Here is a 17,493-nt window from a genome sequence, read left to right on the forward strand (position 1 = left end):
AGGGGTGCCCATTCAATAATGAGAGGCCCATGGATGACCACTCTAATATAGTAGTACTTTCTGACATCATTTAAATTCTAAAAACATCCAATCTTTAAAACATCAAAATCTTGACAGAAATAATTTTTTTCATAATTTAAATCTTTTAAACATAAAAAAATTAAGAATCGCGTATAAAAACTGATGTCCAAACTACAGTAGCGACTTGTGGCAGGTGGTTTTAACCAAGGTTCATGGGAAAAACTTCAATCTATAAGAAAAAGAAAATTAGACCGCCCATCTCGACCACTCTCGCAACTATTTTCCTAATCCATCATAATGAGTAAACAAAAAAAATCAATCCGTGAATATCTACGTCTCAAGTCAGTTTTTAGATGGCGTGACAATGAAAAAACATGTTTTACATACTCTAGATTACAATGTCCATGAGCGGATGCTTGAAAACTTATATTTTTTTTAAGGATAATACCACGATTTTGACAACGACGAACACTCTAATTTACGAAAAGTTTAGAGCGAATTGCTAGCAACACTCACTTCGATTTCCTGTAACACTAAATGCCTTAAGAGAATCGACTTGTTGTCTCATAACGATACGCAGTAGAGCCCTCCTAACAATATAAGATGGTTATGCATACGAATGCACCAATTTTTTTTTTTTTTTGGCCAGGGTTTTCCAAAAATTGGCCAGAAAAGCTACAATTAATGCCGTCATAACATTTTCAGTTTCTCAATTCTATCGACTAGGTGTATGGTGTCAAGTTAGCACTACATACAATATTTAAAAAAAAATTTAGAGCTACAAATTTTTTCTTTCCATATCAAATTTAAAACAAAAAAGCTACAATTAATTTCGTTGTAACCTTTTCAATATCTCAATTCTGCCGTTAATGGTGCATGGTGTCAAGTTAGCACTACATACCAAATTTTGTTCGAAAAACGGTCAACTCAATTTTTTACAGTAAAACGAAAGCTAAAAATTTTTTCTTTTCACAACAAATTTTAAAGTCAAAAGCTACAATTAATGGCATAGTAACATATTGGATATCTCAATTCTATCGACTAGGTGTATGGTGTCAAGTTATCACTACATACCTTTTTTTCCTAAAAAACGAAAGCTACACATTTTTTCTTTCCACAACAAATTTACAACAAAAAAGCTACATTTAATGCCATAATAACATTTTAAATATCTCAATTCTATCGACCAGGGGAATGGTGTCAAGTTAGCACTACATACAATATTTTTTAAAAAATGAGATCTACAAATTTTTTCTTTCCACAACAAATTTACAACAAAAAAGCTACAAATAATGCCATAGTTAACTTTTCCAATTTCGAAAAGTGTAGTGCTAACTTGTCAGACGTGGTTTCTGACCATGATTCAATAATGAAAGGTTTTGTAAGTAGCTTTTTTCTAAAATTTGTCACTCCCACCCACAGGGATGGTTTTTGGAAGCAGGAGAAAAAGGGTAAGAATTCATTCACACTTCCTAAAATGGTAGCTAAATTCCACAAAAAGGTTGGGATAATAGTGATTTAATTATTTAATTGAAACAAGCTTATTTAAATCGAATTTAACCCCTAATTGCTATTAAAAATAAATATTTCTATGTATATACCAAAGTTGCGTGCGTCAGATGACGCATAACTCGAGAATGGATGGCCCACTTTTGTTTGTGGAAAAAATTATGGAATTTTGATTAAAAAAACGACGACTAAAACACTTGAATCTTACGTTTCTTTCGCGGTTTTGACTCGATTGCTTCGAATATGGTAATTCGAACTCTTTGATGTTGCACTTTTGGTGTTCTGGGGAGATTATGTCGCCGTAAGAATATTAAACATTGGCTTTCACAGTCACCATTGGCGATTCGTGCTGGTGCAACTCAGGAAGAATAAAAAGGACACGAAGCTACTGAACGACTGAGACAGGGAACGTGATCTACATGAAATTACATCGCGCCATTGACTAAACCGAGCTGACGTGTGTTACGATTGGCCCCATGGATGATGGTTTACCAATATTATACTTTACAGCGACTGTCAGAATCAATAGGTATCCACGAATGTCGACAAATACAACCACATATTCGGCATTTAAGGAAATTTCGTCTCTTTAGCCTACATTGAATTTCTGTAGCCCAAGGAATCTTACCCATTTTGTCTTGTTGTCGCCAGCAATTGCAGAACAAACATTTCTTAAAATTCAAAAAGTAAAAATTAGAGTGAGAGAAAGTTTTTCTTACAAAACCTTTCATTATTGAATCATGGTTTCTGCCCTTGTTTCTAAAAAAGGGGGAAAAAAAAGTAATTATTTATTCATAGAGAAGAATAATTTGCCGTTTCTCATTCCTGAATTAAGAACAAATTCTTTTATTAAGTCCTCTACTGTAATACGTGGTCGACCAAGTGTTAGTTTGCAGAAATGTCAGATCGATGTAAACGACGGGCCATTGCAAAGATAAATGAGCAGTACAAAAACGATCCGCTCAAAATATTAATGGCAGCGCGTCAGGCTGCAAAAAAGTCTCATTAGTGCGAATTAAGTTCATTCATTGCAACACGGCATTAGTGCATTGCATGCCTGGATTAAGGTTTTGGAAAGCTGTTTGCATATTTCGCACAGGAAAAATATTAAAAAGTGGAGAGTTCGCGCAGAAAATCTGTAATACAAGACATTTTGTGGAAGAAATTCGGATTGAAGGTGGACATACCCAAAGATCGAGGCTGAGGAACCAGCAATGATGGTAACACAGCTCGTCGGGCATTTCAAAATCCAGAATTCTTTGAAAATTGCTTAGCTTTAAACACGGAACAATTCTCTAACTTTTCAACCATATTAATGACTTTATCTTGCCATCTGCCAATAGACCCTAGGAAATTTAATGTACTGTGCCATGAGACTGCAAACATTTATGTTAAAAATTACAATTGGTATTTTATGCCTGCGACGGTTCATAAAATATTAATTCACGGCTCTGCGGAATATATGCATAAGAAGCTTCAGAAGCACGAAAGAAGATTTACAAATGCTATCGGGAGCGAAACAGTCGAAAAGCTACAATGCATGACATGTACTTGCGCTCTATCTGATGAATCCGATCCACATGTAACGTCTCATAGCTTAAGTTTCTGAATACATAAAAAAAAAAGATTGCCTCCCATCTGCAGTGATCGCATTACTTGCAGTGCCAGAAACTCCTGAACCAATCTTTGTTAATACGATTGAGGAATTTGATGAAATGAATAGTGAAGATGATGATGAAATTGATGACCGAGAAAATCATAATTATTATTATATTAATTATTCAACTTTGGATGAACTAGTTCTGTCAACTGAAGAGTAATGCATTTTTTTCTTTAATTGCATATTTACCATTGAAAGGTTTTTTTCTTTAAAACACCTTTAAACACCCCAATAAGCATATTAAAAAAGAGACATAAAAAAACAAAAAAATAAATAAACAAAAAATAAAATGTATGAAAATATTACAAAAAAAAAAACACTTAAAAACTAAAAATAAACAAATGGAGCTTCTGAAAGCTGTAACCTCTTCGGGGAGAGCTCTGGAAACTGCAGATATTTACCAAAGTTTGTAGGCTAATGACAGGTATACATATGAGAGTCCAGTCCAGTAATCCTGAACTGATCCTGTCACCATATTGGATCCGCCATATTGAGTTTTAAAAACCTGAGTACAGATGCAAAATCAGCGACCCAAAAACGCCACGGTACCAAGTTTCGCGAGAATATGTTCCGATTTCCATTTATGGCCACATGCAGAGTCATTCGTAACAACCAAGAATATCATTTTTTTTATTTAGAGAGTATTCAGCATATTGTATTTTATTCTGGAAATGATTTAGCAAAACCCAGAGAAAAATCACATACAATTCACCGCGATCTAGATACAAATTCCGCTATCTTGGATTTTAGATTTTTTTTTTGGGTTTTAGCGATTTGCAAGCTTATTTTGCATTTTTCGTAGAAAACGGCGGTATACAAATTTGTAGAGAATTTAATATAAACTAAAAAAAAAATCATTTTTTTTTGTAAATATTCGGCAAAGCATGGGAAAAATTTTTGCGTTGTCACGGTTTTCGCCATTTCTCAACAGTTTCTGATAAAAATGCGTACTTAGCATATTCAAATGCCAAAGTTGTAGGGAACTTTTTTCTTTTAGTGTTGGGTTCTCCGGTGGCACAAAATTTGTAAAGCAAAATCTAATTTACGGTTAGTTTAGATGCCATATTTGAGACGCTATGTTCAATGTTTCAAAAGACCTCACGGTCCCAAAAAAACCTCAATAACTTTAAAAGATGGGGAGGTTTAAAAATACTGTAGCTATTTTTTACATCGGGGGACAAAACTCCATCAAGTGCCATTCAAATATGTTAAATTTCCCATTGACTTATAGGCAAAATATTGACCGCTTGTGACTTTAGGGCCTTTAAAAATTTTTTGCAGGTCACGTTTTTATGACCAAATGAACCTTTCTGGGGGGAATCTTGCTTTATAGGACAAAGTTGCAAAATAAGACGCAGGCTAGTGCACATGCATGCATATATTCATTGAATTATTTTGAAAAACTATAACTAAATAGGGGAGCGAAGAGTGTTATAGACCTCAACTATCTATATATATCTATATATATAATACGCGAAGGGATTTTTTGTGCAGCATAAAAGATCTTTACCGTTCGCCCGATTTTCAAAAATGAGATGTCAAATTAAAGCGATTGGTCTGTAGATGTGCCAGTCAAATCATTTAATAATCAATGCCATCAAATCGCACCGTTCGTTCGATTTTCCAAAATGAGGCGTCAAACTAAAAGCCTTAGTCTGTAGATGTGCATTCAAGGTTTTACTTTTTTGAAAAGAGTTGCCACCTTTTAAAAAATTATATTCACATTATTAAAAAAATCTATTATTACTAAATGGATATCAATCGAAATGTTTTTGAAAATCTTTGTTTCTGAACTCATCTTTAAGAGGGTTGCCACCTGTTTAAAAATCAAATTCAATTTGTATTAAGGGAGTTAGTTAGGAGAAATATGTTTCAAAATATGGGTGCCAAACGAAAGGGGGTTTAGAAGGTAGTAGTTTGAAAATATTTTGAAGAGGGTAGCCACCTGCTTGAAATGCCGAAGTTAGTTAACTTATCCACAAGTTATATGAAATGTCAAAATTAGGATGTTAAACAAAAGACCTTTAAGAAATCTTTAGTTTGAATACTAAATTTTTTTTTTGTGGTGTTGGAAGAGGGTTGCCACCTATTTAAAAAATAAATTAAAATTATTAAATAAGTTAAATTGAATTATTAAACTGCGGGTATCAATTGGATGGAGTTTGAAAAATCTTTGTTTCTGAACTATATTTAGCGGGGTTGCCACATGTTTAAAAAATAAAGGTGAACTTCATTCATCAGTTAATTAATACATGTATCACAATGTCAGACGAAGGATATTTAAGAGTGTCTTAGCGCAAACCACTTTTACAGAGGGTTGCCACCTATTTCAAAAATCGAAATTAATAAACTTCCACTGATACCTCATAAGTCTAAATTGGTAAAGTTTTGGAGCAGTTATTCAAGTTTCTCTTACACAAATCTTTTAAAAAAGTTAAAACACAGCATCTAAAATCTCACTATTATGATTCCGTTGATAAAAATTGTTAATATTTTTACGTAGATTTTTCAAGCATAAATTGTTTTGTCCTCTGAGGGTATTTTTTTCAAAAAATCCTTAAAGAAACTATTTTTATTCATGTAAACTCCATTTTCAGAGGTATTTTCAAACCGGTCCAGCTCACGTAAATCTGAATATTTTTCCTAAATATTTTGGTAGAAGTCTTTAAATATACTAGATTTTGTAATCTCGCTGGAAAAAACGCAACTTTTTTTGGTGATGCAGTCTAATATACATATCTATTGAAATTTATAAAACAGTTTCACTTAAAATTCAATACCATTTTGTGATTATACAATTTTTCGAGTGCTTACTTTAAAAGGAGACATTTAAAAAGGACCTAGGAAGCGAGTTAAGTTAGACTTAAGACAAGTAAACATTAAATATGCGTGTCATATCCGAAATAGTTCCTGCTGCGAGGAGCTGCGAGTTCAGCTTCTATTATTTTTATTGACACACCTCCAGTTAAATTTATTGTAGTATTATTGTAGAGCTGATGAAAAAGACGCGAATATGCATATAAAATAAATAATACAGTCGCCCGTGTGCCAGAAACATGAATGTGTAAAAATTAAAATTTTGATAAGTTTGAAAATTTTTTACTCTGTTGACTTAGCTGTACAATTATGCAATTGAAATTGCAAAATGTGTGGTTACCGTTTATGTGAGTTTTAGTGTAACATAGATCATCCAAAGGTTTAACAAGTCAACACAATAACTCAAAACTGATAAATTTGCACATTCATGTTTCTGGCAAAAGCGTGACGATATGCAAATTAAAATGGAAATGGAAGAAAGTGTAGATATTAATGACTCGCGAATATATTCAATCTGATTCAGCCAAAAGTGAACGCTTTCTGGTCGAGATCGGTTTCGATGGCAAAAGTCCTGCTTGCCTTAGCTCAGATTTTGTTGTATAAAATGCAGATAGAATTGAAGGTTTCAATGCAAATATAAATCATGCATATAATTGTGTTGTCATTTTTAAAAGGAAGATATTGGAACTTCTTTAGTTTTACATACTAAAATATCATGGGTGTTATTACTGCATATCAAAGCATTTTCCAAAAGTTCAGTTTAAAAATTTCGAAATTTTGTTGAATTTTTCTAAATCTTGTATAATGTTTGAACTCCTATTTATATGGCATGGCTTCGGCTATAAAATGAAGAATATTTTTTATAAAATACAACAAAATATTTTAACTTGAAAACCATTGTGAATATTTAAAAAATCAACATGTGAACGGTTGTGTGCATCGGACTAAGATTGATTTAGCAATAGCCGTATACTTTAGATATTAAGAAGGCAGTTTCTTTGCAATAATGCGTTTCCGAACAACAAGCTTATCTAATTTCATACATGTAAATGATTTCTTTGCAGACTGGAACTGCGACGTCTAAACGCAACAATAATAGATGCGGCTGTTAAAGCTGAAAAAGGTAAATTCCTAAATTAATTTGTATTCACCAGAGTCATATATGTATACTATAACAAAGAACCTTGAAAGTCAATCAACACGGTAGAACAGCAAAAGGAAAATCCAAGAAATTTTAATTGTGTACATGGTTTGTTTTGTCCTCCTGATTACGAGGATATCTTAATTTTTCTTTGGTCACGTCGAATTTATTTTTTATCGGGCATTGGAAGTTTTGAGGTTATATCGCACACCTAGATCTAAAGTGAGATCAGAGAGGGAATTTTAACTGCTTGTGGATCGTACAGATTCAATGCAATTAATACAAAAACAGGTATAACAGTAGTTTTTTTTGTTAATGTATATTTATACTGTATGTTTATACTGATGTACTGTATGTTTATACTGATGTACTGTATGTTTATACTGATGTCTTGACAAACAAGAAAACGATATAAACGTGGTAATAAAAATAGACCCATATTCCCATAATAATATTTTATTACCACGTTTATATCGCTTTCTTGTTTGTCAAGACATCAGTATAAACATTGCAGTTTAGTAAAAGTATGTACTATAATTAGTGTTGATCAGTATCAGATACCAAAAGTACTCAGAACTCGATTTCTAAAAGGATCGACAGTACCCGATTTTTAAAATTATCTATAGTGAGTACTCCAAAGTACTCAATACACACAGAACAACTGGAAAATACTCAGAACTTAAAAGAATTCGAAAGCACTTAGTACACACAAAAGAACTCAAAAGTATTTAGTACTCAAAAATACTCTGTTTTAATCATAACTTTGATGCATGAACTATGGATCGATTAAGTTAGATTAGAATACGCCCAAGTAGCAGCTAAGCTAAGCTAAGCCAAGTGCCAATTTGGTACCATATACCTCGAATGAATATGTTAGGACCATCCGGCGTGGTTGATAAAGTTGAGTATGTTGTGGAAACTTATATCAGATAGCTCTAGTAACGATAGCATATCCTCCTAGCATGGTATATCTCCTCCTCATTAGAGCTGGTTATCTTCAAAGAAGGTTCTGTACTGTTTCCTGCTCGTTCTCATCTCTGCAGCTTCTACAGAAGTCGTTGTAGCCGATTCCCAGCCTTCTCGCGTGGGTACCAACCGCCCAGTGCTCAGTAAGAGTCGTTACAAGCCTTGCAACGTCAGATCTGAGTTTTATTAATAAGTTGTGTGTTCTCTTAGGGTTGTAAACGTGTCACATGAGTTTGAACATACGGCAGCCTGCTAGCGTATATATATATAAGGTACCAATTAAGGGTGATAACCGATCGTCGATCTAGACCAATGTGAAACCCCCTTGGATATTTGAGAAAATGGCTGCGCGCCCGCCGTGATATAAATCACTACGTTCTAAGAGACGGCAGCCTTCAGCTATAGCGAAAACCTCCTGGAAAACACTTGCAAAGTCGGGCAGATGAATTCATCTTAATCCCAGGCATTCAGAGTAAACGCCTGCTGCAACTCCGCGTTCCCTTTTGGAGCCATCGGTGTACAGATGATGTATCCAAGCAGAGATATCAAGTTCCCCGTCCCAGTCGGCTCTCGATGGAAGAATGACCCCGAAAGGCCTGTGAAACTCTACTTAGGTCGTATGTAATCGGTAGCCAGTCTCGATAGTGATGCGGTGTGAATTATGTGAAGGTCTATAGAAAATAGGTTTATAATAACATTGAGGGCATCCGATGAATGCCTAGGTTTACATTATTATACAGGTTCTTTAAGTCTTTCTACCATACCAGAGCACCGTAGCATAAGATCAGACGTACAACCCATGAACGAACGAATAAGAACCCAGGACGGCGTGCGAGAAAACATAATTTTATTTTTGCAGTGACGTAATTTTTTTGCCGCTATGTGAATTAAACCATGCGAATGAAACCGAGCCGATTAAAAAATTACTACAAATTGTTTTCTCAAATGCAATTACAAATACTCGGTTGCCGTGCTGGGTGATCTGTTTAGTTGGATCATGCGTACAACCGCTGTGTATATCCAGAGTACCAGTTATGGATTAAGTGTCGAACAGTTACTTAAACGTACCGAATTCTATTTACATTTACCAAAATTCAGAAATGATTGTGCTCAATTTCAAGTCTCAATAATTTTCAAGTGCAATCGAGCTGAGAGCAACCGGGCGTGATTTCAACAAATACCAGAATGAGAGAGCAAGACGAACTCGACAAGAAAATTATAGTTTAAAAAACTAAAACCTCCCTATTATAATTGCCATTCGTACTGTCATCAGGTATGTAACTTGAGAATAGAAGTCGCTGCATCTTTGAGGCGAATCAATATTACATAGTTACATCCCGAGCTAATAAACGGAAGGTAAAAAGAGGAAGCATCGAACAATGGGCAGTATTGCCGGTTTGAATTTGAAAAAGCATCAAGTTTTTGTTGGTGTATTTTATGGACTTTATATGCATACTTACATAATTTTACTGTAAGGATGCCGATTCAAATTAATAAAAATCAATGTTTCTTGTTGTTTATGATTGTCTTTGTGCCATGATTTTCTTTAAATTTTTGTAAAGTTGCTTAACGAACTAACGATTGCTATAAAATTCGCTTCCATTTTTATAATACGCATAATCAAGATCGCTGAAAGCCCTCCAGATCACGATTTCTATATTAAAAAGCTAAGCTCACAAAAAATTTCAATCGATCTGAAATATGATGAGTTTTTTCGACATGAGCTCTCCGTCTATAATATCTACTACAAAATTTTCTACACCAGACTATAATAAAGTAGAAAAATCCCACCAAACAATTTGTGTTGCCAGCAATAAGAAAATGTGTCGCCCTCGGAAACAAATTTATTGCCGGTAATATTGCCATCGAATCGATTTCCTATTACCGGTCGCTTTAAAACGTCCGCCGAAGGCAACTCGCCTGGGCGAGTCGTTTTCTTATTACCTGAATAAGTCCTTTTCAATCTTGTCCTTGGGCATAATATAGATGCTTTTGGCCAATACTATTGACGCCATATTCATAAGTTTCGGAATTTTTGAGAACTTTTTTATTCAAAATTGACATGAATGAAGTGATGTTGCCGATTTGTCACCACAGCAATAAATCGGTGAGTCGCCAATTCGTTGCCATTGACGATTGTTGCCTATTTCTCATGTTTTGCATGGTGGGATAATTCAAATACATTTTTTTTAAATATATTTACCACGGTTCTATGTATGTGTATAAATGAACTAAAAGCAGACAATAATTTTTCCTAGACCCATAGAATTTGTCTTGATAAGTTTTGATTTTAAAATGTTTGCCAAAGTCATAGACTGTATGAGATTTAAAATGAAAAAAACGTGGTGCGCATACAGTAGAATTGAAGTGATATACATACATATTAGGGATGTAAATTTTTCCGCTCTTTCCGATCCCGCGATTTTCGGGATGGCGTTGTCACAATCCCGGGATTAGTCCCGGGATTTAGATATTCATTACTTTTCAACAACTTGAATCAAAAAAATGGCTTCTATATCGTTTGAGAAGCTCTCCTACCATGGAATAAATAATAAATAAATGGCTTTGAAGCCTACTTTTTTATTTAAGGTGGCGTTTTTATTTTTTCTCTCTGACCGCAGAATTTATTTTGAAGTACTTTGTAATTTCAAAGATATGATTAATTCCAAAAATTAAAAAAAAAAAATGCAATGCAATGTAGAATAAAAATATGGGTAACAAATGCAATAGGAAATTTCTTTAGAATTTAAAAAAATTCAATTTTTTGGATTCACAAGGACGAATAGGAAGTTTTTAAGCTGACATAGTTAGAAGAACGAGTTTCGAGAATGTTATCGAGTTTATATAAGTCCTTAACATATAATTTTTTCAAAAACAAATATTGCGAAATTTCAAGGATAAAATTTTAAAATGACATTTTCAATATTTACCAGCCCTTCTGCACCAGAAACTTGAATCTGTTTAAATTCTACAGGATCTCTTCATTAATTCACATTTCTCTGAATTTTTTAAATCATTTTTTTTATCATTTTTGAATTACTGATGTCAGAGTGAAAAACCAAAAACGCAATTTTACTATATTTGGCCCAGGGTTTCGCGAATATATTGATATTTGTGTTTAAAATTTACTATCGCGTGATGTTATATGTATAATGAGCTAGACGTTTATAAAAAAATATTAATTATTAAATAAAAAAAGAAATATAGCCAATACTGGTCAAGAAAAGGTGTTTCATTATTGCCATCAGTGCAAATTACAAATCCCGAAAATCCTGGGATTACTTGCCAAGAATCCCGTGATTTTCGAGACTTTTCGGGATCCCTACCCTGCAAACCAAAGTTCTCGAAATCTTAACGAAATCTTTAACGATTTTTTTACGAATCTTCAAAGAAAAATGTATGTGGTTGACACGAACTCGTAAAAAATTTCTGTACGAAAATTAAAGAAAATGCTGCAAGAAATTCTTCACATAGGTCCATTATTTTCATAGTTTTAGCGGTCTTCTTCCGAAATTTCGTAAAAGAATCGAAGTGTGTACAGTTTACTTCATTTTAGAAAATTCGGCAAAGAATCTGATGAGATCTTTACGAATTCTTTAAAATTTCTACAATTCAGAATACTCTGAAAAAATGGTTTGCAGGGTATGCACATAATTCTAAAACTACATAACATAGACCTAAAATTTGTACGGTGTAAGCACAAATTTCAGATCAATTTAAGCGATCGATTTAAACAATTTGTAAAAGATCGGGATTGGGCATACATATGTACATATATGCATACATATGTATGTATGTATATAAGTATACTATTTTTCATATCAAGCCTATCTATCACATGCGCCCATATATGTAATACTCCTATATTGGCAGTAAGAGCTAGTACCGTCCGAAAACACTACAGTACAGATATATCAATAAACACGTACGAAAGAAAAGGAACACATCCCAGTGGGAATTAGGAGCACGTAATAATACCTTATTAGCAACTTACTCTTCACCTGGCAGTCATTACCATTTCCCTGCCGAACGTCCCTTACTTTTACAATGTAAGTAGGAATTTAGAATGTACATTTGGTATCAGACATACTTCTGAGCCGCTTTACAAAGTAAGTTACGTGTAATGCAGAGCAGTCGCTCGGAGTAGTTCGGTGGTTGGAAATAACTTCGGCTGCACGTTATTTTGCAACTGACAACGTAATGTGTCTTCGGAGGTGTTCATTTTGCCCTTTACTAGTAGATGACACTGGCCATGATGACAATTTTGGTACTAAAAACTGAAAGAAAACATGGCTTACCTCGCAAGGTGCTTACCTATTTTCCCAGTGGGTCAAGTACACAATACATTGACAAAAACGGTACTAGACTGTCTCGCTTTGATTTCGGAATGCTTACACATTGAGAAGTTAGCTTACTGCCAAAATTTTAAAACTTATTAAGACAAATTCTATGGGTCGAGGAAAGATTATTTTCTACTTTTTATTGAGCCGTGGTATATACAACTTTTTTTATTTAAATCTTTTATGATTTAAGATTATTGGATATGTATTTCTGCGTTATATATGGGACATTCCATACAATATTTACACCGCAATATTTTTTTGGTGTGAAATACTTTTTTATTTCGTCATGATAAATGATAGTTTATACTAATGTTTATGTACGCAGGTATGAAACAACTCTGTAACCTCTACAGTTTTGGTGTTTCCATTCTCAAATTTTTACAGCGTACTCCATAAAGTTTGGCAACTATTCAGGTTGAAAAAAAATAAAAATCAAACATGATGAAGTTTATAAAAAAAATATAAAAAATAAAAAATGCGATTTTTTAATGCAAGTTGTTTTTATTGTAATCTATCTCACACTCTCCTTGAAAGTCGAGGTAATTACGCACATTTTGATACCTTAACTGATTTTCTCCGACAAATAGTTTATTAAATGCAAACTATTGAAAAAAAGATACTTTTACGTGAGTTAAAAATTTCGGGATTTTTTTTTCGAGATTTTCGAATATCATGACAAAAAAAAATATTGAGGTGTAAATATTGTATGGATGACCCATATATAGCTTCAAGGTTAGTCCTTTTATTAAAACAAGAAACAGGAAAGGTGTATAAAAAAATAAACCTAATGAGTAATAAAATTATAGTTAAACAAGTAAGAAAGTCTAAGTTCGGGCGGAGCCGAACATTAAATACCAGGCGAAGTATGAAATATATGTTTCTCACCTTTCCGAAATTAGCGTCCTTAAATTTCGAAATATTGAATGTTCAAGCATTTCTGAAATTTACCGTAATATGAAAAGCAGCCGTAATTTTAGTCCGATTTAAACAATTTGCAATATTTTGCTTTTATATACCGAGTTTGGCATCGGCGTAGCCAGAATGAAATTTAGGGGGGGGGGGGGTTGCTTACCGAGATAAATATATGTGATCATAAGTGGGCGGTGCTATGCCCATTTTCCAAAATTTTATCATAAACGTATTTCCTGGTAAAGAATGGTTAATGGAATAAATTATTTATTTATTTATTTTAATTAAATATGCCTTTTTGCATTTTAATAGTTAAGTATTTAAATAAACCGATCTAAAGTTATTTCAATTACAGTATTCGGAAAGAAAAATACAAAACTTTTTACATTTCTCTGAAAACTGGGACTTTAACAAAAAAATAGAGGTATTCTTAACGCCATTTCAAAGTGATATTGTGTGCCACTTATGTTTATTTATTTATTTTTAAGAATTTTCAATCAAAATACAGTTATTTCTCTAACAAACCCCATATAAACACTAGTTTAACAATTTGTAGAAAATTACAAAAAAGTGCTACAATTTTTCGCCTAAATTTCAAACTTTTTTCTCGGAAGTGTTAGAATTTTTCTGAATACACAGTTTTATAGCCCAATCAATTTTAGTTTGATAATGTGCAAGTTTCAAGTGGCTAAAAGTTGCCATTGATTTTTTTAAATTTTTTCGCGGTTTGCGGTTTTCTTCCATATACAAATAAATCGAGTTTATTCATTATGTGACAAAAAAAAAATCTAAAAAATTTACGGTAATTCGTAGCCACTTAAAATTTGCACATTATCGGACTAAAATTGCAGGGGTTTCAAAAACTGTGTACTCAACACTTCTAACAATTCCGAGAAAAAATTTTGAAATTTAGGTGAAAATTTATTGCACTTTTTTGTAGTTTTCTACAAATATGGTAAATATGGGGTTTGTCTGAGAATGAACTATATTTTAATTGCAAATTCTTAAAAATAAATAAATAAAGATAAGTGGCACACAATATCACTTAGAAATGGCGTGCTATAGATATGTCCGATACTGTACATAAAAAAAAATAGATAAAAACTTAACGATAAATTAAATGGCATTTTTTCACAGTCCAATACATACATATTGTTATAAAAAAGCAACATTCTTAAGTCTTTTATATTTTAGAAAGTAACAGTCAGTCTTTTGGTTAAATTGTAATGCTACTCATCATATTCAGTATTCGTACAGTTAATACACAAGCGTTTGCTCCAACCCATACACATTGGTTTTTTACATTCCAGGCAAGTATGTGTTGTTTTTATTTTTAACCGACTTCACAAAAAGGAGGCGGTTATCAGTTCGTCGGAATATTTTTTTTTATGTATGTTACCGCATAACATTGGATGGACCACGTTAACCGATTTCGATAATTCTTTTTTCATCGGAAAGGTGGTACCTCAGGGGTGGTCCCATACTAATTTTAACGATTATTAACGAAATTAACGACAATCTTAAGCTTTTATATGAGAATTGAAGTCGGTTTTGATTTTTGCTTAAAAATTAGTTGTTAATTTATTAGAACAAATGTAACATAATTTGCTTGACTTATCTTTTCCCATGACAGGCTCTGGAAGAGAATCAGAACCCAATATCATATTAATAATGTCCCGTAAGGAACGAGTTAATCTTTTGTTGTATTCTCTTATTTGTATATGTGGCACAATTAAATTTCTATATACGCATTAACTGCACTTATATCGACTAATCTATAAAATACAGCTAAAGGCCAACGTTGTGTACGGCGACTACATGGGTAAATAGAACACTTTTTATAGAGCTCATCGACTCTTCCTTTAGTGTTATAATCGGCAATCATTTCCTGCTTATTGGATAGTGGATCATTTTCTTTATGATTATGCATCGAATAAATTAAAATAACTGAACGACTTTTTCTGGGCACATAAGATAAAAGCGTAATATCTTTTGTAAATCCATAAATAGTACTTTCAACTGGTCTATTTTCGTTTGGTAAATATTCTGAAGGGATTCCTTTTTATTCTTTCTTGAGTACCCAGATAAGTAAGTTGGCGTTCTTTTGAATTGATGAGAACCAATTGTCTGCAGTAATGTTTCTGTTACTCCCTTCCATAATACTGCATAATCTCAATACCGATTGAGTTGGCACTGCTAGCTTTTTTTGAGCATTTGTAAGGTTTATACCATCTGAGTTCTTTCCATAATAAATATAGGCATTTGAAAGATAGTGTGTACGTGCATCTGTTAAAGCCATTATTTTTATGCCATATTTTGCCGGTTTCTGTGGCATATAAACTTTAAACTTACATCTGCCGCGAAATGGCACTAACATTTCTTTACAGTTCTCAATTATTTTATTAAAAAGTTCTGAAATTGCTGCTAATGGCTGGTTTGACAATCTTTTTTTTCGATCGGAAGTATTGTCAAAGCGTAAGCACGAAAGTATGTTGAGAAATCGAAGCCTAGACATGGTAGCCCTAAATATATATGTATATATATATATAGCCTGTTCCAACAGTTGCAAACATAAGATCTGTGGATTGTCGATTGGATTTAAAAACAGCTGAATAGAGTAATATGCCTAAAAATGCCCGCAATTCAATTTTATCCAAAGGTTTCGCTTCTATTTTATTTGTAAACTCAAATTTTACTGCTAATATCCTCTTTGTGTGTTCAATGATTATATTCTCACAATTTTCATCAAAAAACCGTGACCAATATTGAAACATCATACTTTCTGGCTCATCTTGACTGTGTGTTGCACCTACTGAAGTTGGTAATCTTATAATATTATGCAAGGGAGTCCTACTAAATCGTTGTGGTTCTTGTGCAGACCATTTAAAGCGATTTCCTCCGTGGTAATAAGCACTTTCAGAATCATTATTATTTATTTCAACCTCGTTCGTTTCAATGCCTTCCAAATTTTGCACTTCTACTTCCGAAAAGTTGCGTTCATTTCCTCTTCATTATCCATATCGGATATTTCTGAGTTACTGTCAGTGCATATTTCAGTGCAAAAATTTGGATAGCCGATTTCGTCATCGAATTCGCTTGCATCATCATAAATTTCGTCATCGTAAAACTCATCATCTTCCAATAGTCTGGTAATGTCATGTATGCTCATATTTTTTGAATGTGCCATTATTCACTTTACAATTGAAAGTTTACATTAAAAAATACCAAAACGTTAAAAGCTATTTTCTGAAAAGCTATTTGTAAATATTTTTCTATTAAAAATTACGCTAACCTAGAGGTGTAGTATTTTTTTCTATGAATTACTTACGTTAACTCAGATGTGGTAGTAAAATATTTTCTATGCAAAAATTCCACTAATGACGACGTGTGGCAAATTTTACATCGACACTCAAATTTCTGCGCGTTACTCTTCCTTGCCTTAATTGAAACACCGCTGATAATAAAAGTGTAAAAGAATATGAGGGTACTGAGAATATAAAGTTATGAGAGTGTAATAGAGAGCAGTTATCAGGGAAAGAAAAAAAGAGTGTAAAATTTACTACCACGTCGTAAGTTAAACGTTAAAGATTCGTTAAAGAAGGGTATGAAGTTCCCTAACTTGATGTTATCTAAATCTTTTTATCTCAATTGTCTGTAAGAAAACAATTTTCTGTAGACGAAATAAATAAATAATGTAATTGGCACGTAGTCATAGTCGAAATAAAGTCCTTCGTAAAGTTAGTTGCAGTTATTTTTTACAGGCATCCCATTGGTGGGTTTCACACTGGAACATTTCTGCCACCAGAACAACTCTGTTTGTAGGAAAGAGAGGCAGTGCGGTGAGGTAAAGTTTCTCAAAAAGTTGTTCCAGCTTCTACCCCGCATTAAAATGGCAGTTCTGCTGCAGCGCACTAACACATACGCAACTACGAAAATGCCGCTACGCAAGTAGCCGCGCAAAAGTTACAAATACATTCAAACGTCCTGTATGTAAACTCATTTCATTCTGCTAATTTTCATCCAGTGTGAAACCGTGAGAATAATTGTTCTGTCATTCTAGTGTGAAATAGCCCATTGGAAACATACAGCACCCCATTGGTAGAGGGCTTCGGGTGTACGAATTTGTT

The 17,493-nt window shown here is 33.4% G+C and overlaps 1 protein-coding gene across 3 annotated transcripts in view; it reads left to right on the top strand.

The window, feature by feature from the left end:
- Nucleotides 1-17,493, top strand: part of LOC118744881 — a 106,353-nt gene that overhangs the window by 56,273 nt on the left and 32,587 nt on the right. For all 3 annotated transcript variants that reach the window (XM_036478285.1, XM_036478286.1, XM_036478284.1), the window contains exon 3: nucleotides 7,072-7,130. In XM_036478285.1, coding sequence (XP_036334178.1) covers nucleotides 7,072-7,130 — 59 coding nt within the window. The remainder of the gene's footprint in view (nucleotides 1-7,071; nucleotides 7,131-17,493) is intronic.

This window comes from Rhagoletis pomonella, unplaced genomic scaffold, assembly GCF_013731165.1.
Source record: "Rhagoletis pomonella isolate Grant_MI unplaced genomic scaffold, Rhpom_1.0 Rhpom_scaffold_00008, whole genome shotgun sequence".
Classification (NCBI taxonomy): Eukaryota; Metazoa; Arthropoda; class Insecta; order Diptera; family Tephritidae; genus Rhagoletis; species Rhagoletis pomonella.